Below are 12,275 nucleotides of genomic sequence, written 5' to 3'. Positions count from 1 at the left end.
TGTGCAGGTCACAATTTGTCCACCAGAGCGTTTTGGAGTTGTTGGATTGTGTATTTGATGAGTTTGATGAGGGAAAGCCGGAAATACCGCACCACGTGTAGAGCCCACGTCTCTGCCCCGCCGATCTCAAAACAACATGCGCCGATAATTAAAGGTTATGGACCTACCCATAAGACTATAGGGGTTTGTGCAATAGGCGAATTTGCCCAAAATATTGAAATATCCCTTTAAGTCTGAAAGTTGTTACTAAAACTGGGACTGGACCAGGAGGATGGTGAATGAGGCGATCCACCCACTGTAGGATCTGAGAGTGTGTGTGTGTGTGTGTGCCTGTAACCATCCTCCATTGTGTGGCGTTGTTGGTTAACGGGTCATCTCTGTCATTTGACCTCAGCTCTGGGTCAAAGGGCCAAAGTCATCTCCCTCTCTCAGCCCAAAGTGTCTGGCAAGGCCAGGAACCCTCCTAGAGGTACAGTAGGCCACGCCCCCTCCTCCTCCTCCCTCCCTCCCTCCCTCCCTCCCTCCCTCCCTCCCTCCCACACCTCTCCCCCTTCCCTCCTGTCTAACCAATCAGATCTCTTTAACAGTAGCACCGACTGAGTGTGTCTGGCGTCGTCCCTGGTAGTGTGCTGTCTCTGCAGACTAATGGTCTGTTGTTCCTGCTTGTGTTCATCAGAGAGCTGCTGTATGTGGGTTTGTGTGTGTGTGTGGGGGGGGGTTTGTGTGTGTGTGTGTGCATGACGCTGCCGCCGCAGCTCTGACTGTCTGTTTGCCGTTTGATTCTTTTCTCTGTTGAATGTGGACAACGATCAGAGTGTCGGCGTCCTGTAGCTGTGGCTGGGCTCCATGTAGCAGACTGGACTCAGTAGTTCTCAACCATCTCTGCCTGTGTTTAGCAGCATGGCCGTTACTAAGCTGTGGACGTTCAACACAACACAACACGACACAACACAACACAACACACCGTGTGTTTTAAAGCATCATTCCAGCTCCTTAAGGTGGAATGATGCTTTAATGGCTGATTAAGTCTGGAGATGATTCAGTCAGCGTGTTACGATTCCTCTGGAAAGTAAACTCCTTCTCTGTCTGTGTGTGTGTCTGTCTGTGTGTGTGTGTGTGTGCACGTTGCAGGTAAATGGGGCAGTATCCGAGGCAGCGGGCGTCTAAGTGCCTACAATCCAGATGTGGGGACACGTCTGGCTGGAAAAGAGTCTCCACAGCCCAACGGAGGACCGAGTGAGGCTCTGTTCCTCCGCCCGCAGAAGGCCTACCTCTACATCATAGGAGACAAGGCCCAGCTCAAGGTGGTCAAACACAGAGTGGATTTAGGAGTGTGTCTCTGGGCTTTAAAGAGGAACTATGCAGGATTTTTACCTTAATTAAATAGCCTCCAAGTAATTGTGATGGTTAAATAAATGACTTGTAACTTGTTCCAGGGAGGATGGAGGCTCCACCTACCGTCTCTTGATGGAAATCCAACCTTGTAAAATCAGAGCCTCCGACCCGGTGTCCCAGCTCTCGTCTCTGCAGCACTGCACCCCGAAACCCATAATCTCTTGTTTATGACAGATGAGCAGTGATGGGAACAATACAGTTATAAATAAACGGCGCTACATTTTTAAGTAACAAGTAATCAAAAAAGTTACTGTTTTGCCGTTGCTGTTAATGACAATAAAATCTGCTGTTGCTCACTTAAAAGTTACCTGCTTAAGTGCATGTTACACATTTGAAAAAAAAGAAACGCAATAGTTACTTTTATAAAGGGTTCCAACGCAATTATGGAAAGTATGGAGTATTATGGAATTTTAATTTTATACATTTCCAGACCTGAAAATGAACCTATTGTACAATGAAACTATTGTATGGAAATATATTTATCTTAATACTTATCTGGGTTTGGTTATTTGGGTTAATTATTTTGTATGCGCTATTGTACCTAGCTACAATTTGATGACATATTGGCATACAAATTCAGAATAATTAAAATTAATAAATAAAAATTAATTGCACTATTTATTTACATGATACACATCTAATTACTCAAATGTCATAAATTATTTGAATTTTTTACCAAAAAGTCTGGAAATTAGGGTCTGGAAAAAGTGTGGAATTTTGAAATTTCAAATGTGTAGAAACCCTGCTTATAATATAGTAACTTTTTTGGGAAAGTAACTATAACTAATTACTTTTTTTTAAAGTAACGTGCCCAACACTGCAGATAAGACTACACAAATATACATGCTGTAACGTATATGTGATATATAACGTTACCCACCGCTCCATGGATTGATTTCTCGCAGGCTTCGTTAAAAACGAATGCACATGGCCTGGAGGAGGGTTAGCAACACAGAGGAGAAGAGACCAGACATAGTTCCTCTTTAAATGGCCGACACTATAAAGGTAAAGAGCTGTAGAGGTTCAGGTCGTTGACTCAGTCTTGTGTTGTGTTGTGTTGTGTTCAGGGAGGGAAGCAGGACTCGTTCCAGCAGTGGGAGGTGGTTCCCATCGAGGTGTGTGACGTGCGGCAGGTGAAGAACAGCTTCAAGAAGCTGATGAAGGCCTGCGTGCCCAGCTCCCAGCTCTCCGACCCCAACATGAGCTTCCTGCGCTGCCTGGAGGACTCTGAGTGGATGGCTCTGGTCAGTGGCGCCGCTTCCCCGTCTCCGCTCAACACAGCGTTCTTGTTGCGCCGTTCATTCTGACCCTGCTTGTGTGTGTGTGTGTGTGTCCAGCTGCACAGGGTGCTGCAGGTGTCGGTCCTGGTGGTGGAGCTCCTGGAAGCCGGCTCGTCGGTCATGGTCAGCCTGGAGGACGGCTGGGACGTCACCACGCAGGTTGGACCCGGTGCCCAGACAACGAGCTGCTGTGGACTGTCTGAGTGAGGCTCAGCGTTAACACACACTCCTCTCCTCTCTGTGTGTGTGTGTGTGTGTGCAGGTGGTGTCTCTGGTGCAGCTGCTGTCTGATCCCTACTACAGGACCTTCGACGGCTTCCGGCTGCTGGTGGAGAAGGAGTGGCTGTCGTTCGGCCACAGGTTCAGCCACCGAGGAGCTCAGACGCTCAACAGCCAGAGCAGCGGCTTCACGCCCGTCTTCCTGCAGTTCCTCGACTGTGTGCACCAGGTGAACACGTCCTCTTACTGTGTCCTGGGATTTCAGATTTAAGTTTGTTTTTTTTAAAGGTATAATGTGTAGGAATCCCCCCCATCTAGCGGTGCGGTTGCATACCGGAACGTATTCTTGATGTTGCATTCACGTGAAATCGGGCAGACGTCAGACAGACAACAGACGCTGCATGTGACAGGATAAACAAGCCTCTATGTAAACAAGTGGTCCGCCATGAGGCAAAACAATACAGTCGTGACAATATGTTGTCATGGTGATGTCGTATTGTTTACCTGACCCACGTTTTACCGTCTCCGGTTGGTTTGCCGACGGCCGTCTGCCTGACTGCACCTGAATGCAACATCGGTGCCTCCGTCCTTCCTCACACTACACAGTGGTGACAGTTTTAACAGGCAGAGCTCCGCTGAGTTTCCGTGGTTACCTACGGTCACGCTGCCACTGAACGTAAAAAATGGCGATGCAACATGGCCGCCTCGGTTCGGTGCGTCACCCACTTATGTATTTGCAACAACTTGTAACAACTCATTCTAAGGTACCAGAAAGCTTTCATTTGTATGTGGGTGTGATTCCACTTCAGTGAAATACGGATTTATGAAAGACATATTTGATTTTTGCTAATAAAAAGCTAAATAAGTTACATACATGGGACGCACTGATGAACATTTCCATGTAAATATACATGAGATTGTAGCTGAGGCTCCAGTCCAACTAGCAGGTTGGTGTCAATAGAAAAAGGGCAACAATAAGATAAATGGGTAACACTTTATAATAAGTACACACTACATACTAATGAATATTCATGTGTTATAAATGAAGAATTCAGTATTTATTAATGCTTAACTAACGCTTAATAGTGTGTACTTATTATAAAGTGTTACCGATAAATGTTAATAAAGAAGAAGAAACAAAGAGCAGCAGGTTTTCTGCAGAGTGACCAGAAGAGGAATTAACTTCTTCTTCCTCTTACCATATATGTTGATAACGCTGTGTGTGTGTGTGTCTCTATGTCTCTATTTCCTGTGTTGCTGAGTGACGTGGGCTCATCATCGTCGTCCTCCTCACACACAGGATGTGTGGTTTCTTTACACGTTGTCGACCTCGCTGTCTGACACACTTGTTAATATTCTGTCTGGCAGCTCGGGGCTTTAATTAGAGATGTTGATGCTGCTGTTGCTCCACTGTGACTGTGTAACAACAGAGGAGCTGAAGATAAAAGTGACTCAGGTGCAGCTGAAGTCACAGAGTGAAATCAGACGCCGTGTAAACGTCTTTATCAGATCTCAGGTTGAATAAACTGTGAGCGACGTTTCTAAAACAAACCACAGTGAGATGATGTAACCCCCCGTCCCCCCTCCCCCCCCGCGTCTCTGTCCCTCAGATCCACCTCCAGTTCCCCATGGAGTTTGAGTTCAGTCAGTACTACCTGAAGTTCTTGGCGTACCACTACGTGTCTAACCGCTTCCGCACCTTCCTGCTGGACTCGGACTACGAGCGCATCGAGCTGGGTGAGGACACGTCAGATACACATTCTGTTGTTGTTGGGTTTTTTTTTACTTTATTGCAGGATTGATCAAGTTGTTGATTCATTGTTCCATTACACATCTTTTAGCCATTGGAGCGATCCCACAAAATGTATTTTGTAGTGAAAAAAATCAAAGAAAATGAAAAAGTTCATGGTAACAGAGAAAAAAAAATCAAAAAAAGGAACACCTGTAATAATAATAAAGGAAAAGAAAAAGAAAGGTGGGACAAAGACAATAAAATAAAGAAATAAGCATAAGATAAACAAAAATATACAACACTCCAAAATGTTCTTAATAAATCAGCTTCTCTACATGTTTGGCAGCCATCAATTCCAGTGTCTATTGAACAACAACACAAGCACCTCATTCTACTGAGCTGATCACCTGAACCAAATCATATTTAATGAAGAAGAACGATTCTAAATAAATTAAAAACACACTGCTGTGATTAAAGATTGGGATTAATCCACCAATGTTGATTTCTAAACCCTTCCTAAGTTTAAAAAGTAGTGTTGTGTTGTTTTAAAATGAATATGAACCAGTTTTCTTTGCATTATACAAGGTCTGAAAACAACACAATTTTTTTGTTATTTTGACCTGTTGCCATTTTCTGCAAATAAATGCTCTAAATGACAATATTTTTATTTCCAATTTGGGATACATTTTGTCAGTAGGTTATAGAATGAAACAAAAGTGTTCATTTTACTTAAACACATACAGTAGCTATGAATAGTAAAACCAGAGGAACTGATCATTTTGAAGTGGTCTCTTAATTTTTTCCAGAGCTGTATGTCCAGTACATTCTCTTCAGAGATCTACTAAACATGTCTTCAGAGCTGGACTCTTCAGTTTTATTTATTTATATAGTCAATCCACTTATTCCACCTTTTCAGACATTTTGGTTCTTGATTTCTGATTCTATATGTAATTCTTTCCATTTTCCAAAATATTATTTATTTAGATAGATTAGATTATGTTGTTCTGATGACCCGTGTGTGTGTGTGTGTAGGAGTGCTGTACGAGGAGAAAGGCGAGAGGAAGAGCCCTCAGGTGTGTAAGTCTGTGTGGGACTACATCGACAGACTCAACAAGAAGACGCCCGTCTTCTACAACTACATGTTTGCTCCTGAGGATGACGAGGTAAGCCGCCGCTGCTGCACACGCTGCCCAACGGCATGATGGGATACGTGACGCTGAGCCCAGAAACATTCAAATGTGGAAATAACGTCTCAAAGGAAAGAATTAAAAAGTGAGTAACTGTGTCATTCAGGTTCTGCGGCCGTACACCTTCATCTCCAACCTGAAGGTGTGGGACTTCTACATGGAGGAGACGCTGTCCGAGGGGCCGTCCTACGACTGGGAGACGAGGGGCCGGCAGGAGCGCGTTGCCGAGGAGACGGCGGAGAAGCCCGACACCGGGCCCAAGTCCCATCGGAAGATCGTGTGGCCGTGCTACGACAGCCTGAGCAAGGCGGTGCCCGACGCCATCACCAAGCTGCTGCAGGACCTGCAGAGTCTGGAGGCGGAGCTGGGACAGACGTCGGAGAAGTGGAAGGACACGTGGGACAAGATCAAGACCACGCAGAGGACTGAGACCAAACTGGAGAGCAAGGTGAGGCGGAGGGGGAGGTTCGATTTAACTCACAGCTACACAGGAAACAGTCAGGTGCTGCATTCAGGTGCAGTCGGCTGGGAAAGTTCCTCTATTCTATTCAGCAACACAGTAGAACACACTGTCTACACGACACGTGTCTCATGCTGCGGTGATCTAAACATTCTCTCGCCTTTTTTCTTTCTTTTTTGCAATTTTTTCTTTATTATTATTCTCACAGAATAATAAACTTTTTTTTTTTTTTTTTTTTTGGAGAGGACAGTGCACATTAATTAACATTTCTGTGAAAGTGCCAGTGTTAACCAGAGGCTAGTTTTCAACTGCAGTCCTCTGGTAAGATGTTAAAAAGCCAACAGGGACACAAGGATCAGAATACATAAAAACAGGGACACAGGAGACATAAAGATTGATTACTTGGTTCACAGTTATTGTCAAGAAAAAAAAAACAGTACTATAATATGTAATGTTAAAAAAAAGTGCTGAAAACAAAACCTGCAAAGTATATATTTGCATGTTTGTAAAAAAGAAACAAAACTAACTAAAGACAGACAGAAGGTGGGATAATAAAAGAACAATGATGAATGAAGAAGGGATGTAACAACTCTCTATCAAAATAATGCCCCAAAAATATCATTTGAAAAAAAAAAACATCCAGACAAAAACACCTGTTGATGTCATATTGACGTCACGACAACATGCAACAATATTATATTTGTGTTTTAAAAAAAAAAAGAATTCAATTCATATTGAAAAGAACTCCTGTGTTCCAGCAGCTGGAGTCTGCAACACTGGTGACGTTTCAGTGACGTCGGCTGCCACACACACACACACACACACACACCAGTGCAGTGTGTTCCTGGTGTAAAACCTCCCTGGTCATTATGTACAACACGGTGCTACACTGAGCTCTGTGATCTCCTGCTGTCAGCTGTCAGCACACGTCCTCTGAACTCCAACTATCACACAGCAGAAACTAGAAGTTGTTACTAAATGAGCTGAGTGACGACTAACGAACCTCCACAGTGACCTCAGCCCTGTCAGCCTACACTGATACAAACACAGGGAGTGATGGAGGCAAGTGGAGGCTGGTGGGTTGTGCTGACCTCTTCAGGTGGCACAGTAGAATGCAGCTTAAAAGACCAGACACTGGTTTTAAAGATATAAACTCTCTTTCCAAAAGCAAAGTGATTTGAAAGATTCCAAGGCAGCTCCGTTTTGAGATAAAAATTAAAATGCCTTTATAATCATCACCAGGTACAAATGTAAAAGGTTAAAAAACAAGGATCAATGCGTTTCAGCTCAAATGAACCTTCATCAGTGTTAGTTTTTTACATTTTATTATTAAAATGACTGAAATCTGAGTTGTTGAAGTTGATGTGTGTTCTCACCGATGCTCCTCTCCGTCTCCTGTCCTCCTCCACAGCCGTCGTTCTCCAGCTCTCTACTCATGTCGTCCAACCTGAGCCACCAGCGGCGTTCTCAGGGCGTGTACCTGCAGGAGAGCGGCGCGGGCTCCTCCATCAACCTAGCCCTGGACTGCGAGGCCAGCGCCACCTCCACGCCCGTCGCCGGCCGGCCCAGCACCAGCACCCTCTACAGCCAGTTCCAGAGCACCGAGAGCGAGAACAGGTCCGTACCGGAGCTGAGACTGGGACTCAGAGATCCAGCCCGACCCCACACACACGTTCTCTAACTGTATTTATGAGCCACAGCCTGATTTACTTCCTACTTTTTAAATATGTTTTTAGCTGCTTTTTGTTGGATTTGATGTATTTGATGAGGGAAACCAAGAAATCCCATTAGCCTCCGTAGCGTAGCTCTGAGCAGCTTGCGGCTCTGCTCCGCCGTTCTAAAAACATTTTGCACCGACAATTAAAGGTAACGACCTACTCCTAAAACTATAGGGATTATGGCAATGGGCCAATTTGCCAAAATATCCCTTTAAAGTTAAGTTGATAATATATATAACTAGGGGTTTCGATTACGATTATTGAGGTCTCTTTTACCAACCGATTTTCGATTATTGCCGATTATTGATTTTCCATTGGACAGCAACAGTAAACCAAAATACACCATTAAAATACAGTCAGCTGCTGAATTACTTAACTTCTCTTTTATTGAGTTAGACTTCACTGTGCCTTCAATTTGTCTAGTGTAGATTTTTTTTCACAGTCAAAAAAACAACAACAGCCAGTGTCCACACTTGCAAATAAAAGTCCATAAGTTTGAGTGTTTTCCTACAGAATATGCAGCTTTGGAACTTTAAAAATTGTACACAATAAAATCATCATTCATCAACATTAGTCACAAGTCATCGGTCCTAAAGCTAAAGCTGACAGGACGTTATGGATGGAGAAAATATAATAGTAACTCATCTGTTCTACAAGAGAACAAAAAAGTAAAAAAAAAAAAACAATGAAAAAAAAGCAAAAAATAATCGATTTTGGGGAATTTAATGATACACTTTTATTCACCACCCCTACATATAACATCTCTGATTAACACGCAACAGCTCGCTCTCAAGTCCCCATGGAAACTTTGCTGCAGCCCAAAGCCGAGTGTTGACCCTCCATCACTGGGGTCAAGTGTGTAATAAAGTGTTTCACCTTTTTCCAACAGGAGTTTTGAAGGCATCTTGTTCAAGAAAGGGGCATTGTTGAAACCATGGAAACCTCGGTGGTTTGTGCTGGACAAGACCAAACATCAGGTGAGAGGGAGTCCAGATGAACTTAAGTGACCGTGAAGTTACAGACTGATGAGACTGTGTGTGTCTAACACCGTGTGTGTGTGTGTGTGCGCAGCTGAGATACTACGAGAGCAGGCAGGATAAGGACTGTAAAGGCGTCATCGAGCTGGCTGACGTGGAGTCGGTCACCCCGGGAACACCGACCATGGGAGCGCCCAAAAACATCGAGGAGAAAGCCTTCTTTGATGTGAGTCACTGAGCCGCGGTGTGTGTGTGTCTGTGTGTGTGTGTCACCGTGTTCACGTCCTGTCAGCACAGAGAGAACAACACCACGCACAACTCCAGCACGGTGACGTCACAACACATGAGAAGAGGAGAATTCAAACGAACTCCTTCATTGTGTTTGTAGCAGCTGGGTAACAAGTGGAGCCAGGTAACCCAGGTAACAGGAAGCAGCCTGATCACATGTCACCTGATCCACCGACCGGTCGGTCTGTTGCTTCAGTCACGACCCAAAGCATCAGCTCAGCACCGACCAGTGACGTCTCTGCTGTTAGAACAAGTTCTGCTCTGGTTTTAACAAACTAGAACACAACTCCCTAACACAGTGGTGCAGGAGGACGCTGACAGATGTGGAGAGTTTCCTCTGGACAAAAAGGATTCTTAGTTGTAAATGTTTTTTAACTTCCAGTCCGGGCTGATGCTGCATTCACATGGAATCTGGCAGATGGACTACAAAGACAAGCGGTCCGACAGAACGGCATGATGGCAAAACAATACACACCTGACAATATGTTGCTATGTCGATGCCGTATTGTTTACAACAAATTCTCATGTATTATTTTATGTTATTATCATAGCTATATGGCTATAAAATTCTAATGTATACTGATGATACTGCATCGCAAACTTAAAAATTCCTTTGAGATACTATGACCTGGACAAATGAGAATATGCACAGGCTTATCGCAAACTTATGTTAAAGAGGAACTAAGCAAGATTTCTCCCGTGGCTATGCTACATTTTTACCTTCATTAAACAGCTCCGGAGTAATTGTGATGTTAACTACTTGACTTGTGACTTGTTAGTGAGAACGGAGGCTCTCTGCCTTCACCTGGCGTCTCATGGCTGAAAACCAACCTTGCAACATCAGTGTAGTACCTGGCTGCTGCGAGCTCTCGTCTCTCTGCGCCGCGACACAAACACGCTCCGTAACCCGTAATCTTCTGTTTATGACAGTTAAGACTACACAGATATACACGTCGTAACATTGTTTATGTTATATAACGTTATCTACCGCTCCATGGATTGATTTTCCGCCAACTTTGTTAAAAACAAATGCACATGTCCAGGTGGAGGGTTAGCAAAACAGAGGAAAAGTGACCGGACTTGAATAGTTCTTCTTTAAATTCCCTGTGTGTATACCTCACATGTGGTGAATTCCGTGGCGGTGGACGGTAAAAAGTTAAAATATTTTAACTTTGGACGTCATTGCCGTTTATCCTTGCCGTCTCTGCCGGCCTCGTCCAGGTTGACCGTCCTTCTCTTGTCCACTACTGTAAAGTGACATCCGGTTTGCCGTCCGCCAGATTCCATGTGAATGCAGCATCACCCAGAGAGAGAACAGTTCCACATGTTGTTCTTCAGGCTCTGAGCTGCAGCACCTTTAGTTTGAAATAAAACAACACACACGGCAGTAAAGTACACAGACACAGTAAGTTAATGTCTCCATGAGGTCCTTGAACACATCGTGCCCAAAGTCCACAAGTTCCATTCAGAGTGAGGTGATTCATGTGATGTTACCTGTTCCCAGTGTGTGTGTGTGTGTGTGTGTGTGTGTGTGTGTGTGTACATGTCTGACGTGTCCCTCTCTGTCTCCTCAGCTCAAGACGACCAAACGAGTGTATAACTTCTGTGCCCAGGACAGCCTGAACGCTCAGCTGTGGATGGACAGCGTCCAGAGCTGCCTGTCAGACGCCTAGAGGAGGCGGGACTCTGTACGGAGCCGCGCGGGAAAACACAAAATAAAAAAACAGGAAAGGACCGAGCGGTGCCGCGGGCGACTGCCCTCCCCACCCCCTCCCCCCCGACGGACACCTCTGCCAGCCAATCCCAGCGAAGCCAGGGGAGGGGAGGGGAGGGGGAACGGGGAGGGGAAGGGGCCTTTCACCACTTACAGCTCTGTTCTGTCGGCTAGTGTTGAACTAATAACCCCCCGCGTCACGTTTCAGTGTTTTTGTTATAAAAAAAATCCCGTAAAAGACAAAAAAAACCAAACAAACAAACAAAACAAAAAACAGAACAACAACAACTGTGTCCCTGAAGAACCACTTGGCAGCGTGAGCTGAGCGCTCCGTGTGCACAGGATCGATGCCCGCTCCAGCCCCTCGCTGCATCTCGCCGGCTCGGCATGAAGAACCCTCCTCCGCCTGTTGTAACCCAGCAACACTCGCTCTCCTTCCTACTAACTCACCTCGCTCGCCCTGTAAAACACTCCAGAGAGGAGCAGCCGCCACACACACACACACACACACCGAGGCTGAGACGGATCTAAGTGACTGACTGACGGGTTGACGGACCAAAAAAACGACCCCGAGGACGGAGCGCCGCGCTCTCTTTGCCTCTCACTGCCCCGGTGGAGCTCGGTGGAGCCCCGGTCGGGCCCCCGGGGGCCCCTGTGACTAGAAGAAGACTCAGACAGGTGGACTGTGTAGGAGGAGAGGAGGGGGAGGAGGAGGGGGGAGGGGCTCCTCAGCGGCTCATGAAGGATTTCCTTTTTCTTTTCTTTTCTTTTCTTTTCTAAAAATCTCTTAATTTGTACCAGACAGCGATCAACGCTCATCACCTCCTCAGCCGAGGACGAGGACGAAGAGGATGTCGGTGATGATGATGGTGATGATGATGGTGATGATGATGGTGATGACATACTGTGAAAGCCATGAATCAGTCGTAGAGATCAAAGCAGGAGGAGCCAGTGGGAGATTAGAATCTGTCAGGTATTGAGTGTCGGTGAACTTTCACTGAGAGTGTTTACAAAGACTAAACCTCCCTCACTAAGCTACACACACCTGTGACCTGTGACCCCGCCCCCCTCCCCACCTGTGACCCCGCCCCCCTCCCCTCTCCTAACCAACCAGTGCTCATACTCACATGTTGAAGGGAAGCTGAAGGAGGACGGGTTTGTTTTGTAGTGATGATGTGGAAGGGAATTTAAAGAGGAGCAGGTGATATATTATGGGATGTTTCAGACAGGCTTGCCGGCGTGTTTCCACCTCGGTCTCGCTCCCGTAGCTGCGTCCGCGTGTCTCTGGGTGATGCTGCGTTCACT

General features: G+C 45.6%; 1 protein-coding gene across 7 annotated transcripts in view; it reads left to right on the top strand.

Annotated features, from left to right (window-relative positions):
- Positions 1 to 11,224, top strand: part of sbf1 (SET binding factor 1) — an 88,049-nt gene extending 76,825 nt beyond the window's left edge. For 5 of the 7 annotated variants that reach the window (XM_083999092.1, XM_083999097.1, XM_083999095.1 and 2 more), the window contains 12 exons: positions 395 to 469; positions 1,132 to 1,304; positions 2,463 to 2,639; positions 2,733 to 2,834; positions 2,938 to 3,123; positions 4,505 to 4,631; positions 5,659 to 5,789; positions 5,920 to 6,261; positions 7,685 to 7,890; positions 8,881 to 8,968; positions 9,063 to 9,194; positions 10,831 to 11,224. In XM_083999092.1, the coding sequence (XP_083855218.1) occupies positions 395 to 469; positions 1,132 to 1,304; positions 2,463 to 2,639; positions 2,733 to 2,834; positions 2,938 to 3,123; positions 4,505 to 4,631; positions 5,659 to 5,789; positions 5,920 to 6,261; positions 7,685 to 7,890; positions 8,881 to 8,968; positions 9,063 to 9,194; positions 10,831 to 10,929 (1,838 nt within the window). In that variant the 3' untranslated portion in view covers positions 10,930 to 11,224. The remainder of the gene's footprint in view (positions 1 to 394; positions 470 to 1,131; positions 1,305 to 2,462; positions 2,640 to 2,732; positions 2,835 to 2,937; positions 3,124 to 4,504; positions 4,632 to 5,658; positions 5,790 to 5,919; positions 6,262 to 7,684; positions 7,891 to 8,880; positions 8,969 to 9,062; positions 9,195 to 10,830) is intronic. The other 2 variants (XM_083999096.1, XM_083999094.1) reach the window with 1 other exon arrangement.
- The last annotated feature ends 1,051 nt before the right edge of the window (positions 11,225 to 12,275 follow it).

Source organism: Trachurus trachurus, assembly GCF_905171665.1.
Source record: "Trachurus trachurus genome assembly, chromosome: 23".
NCBI classification, from domain to species: Eukaryota; Metazoa; Chordata; class Actinopteri; order Carangiformes; family Carangidae; genus Trachurus; species Trachurus trachurus.
This window is presented reverse-complemented; position numbering and strand designations above follow the sequence as displayed.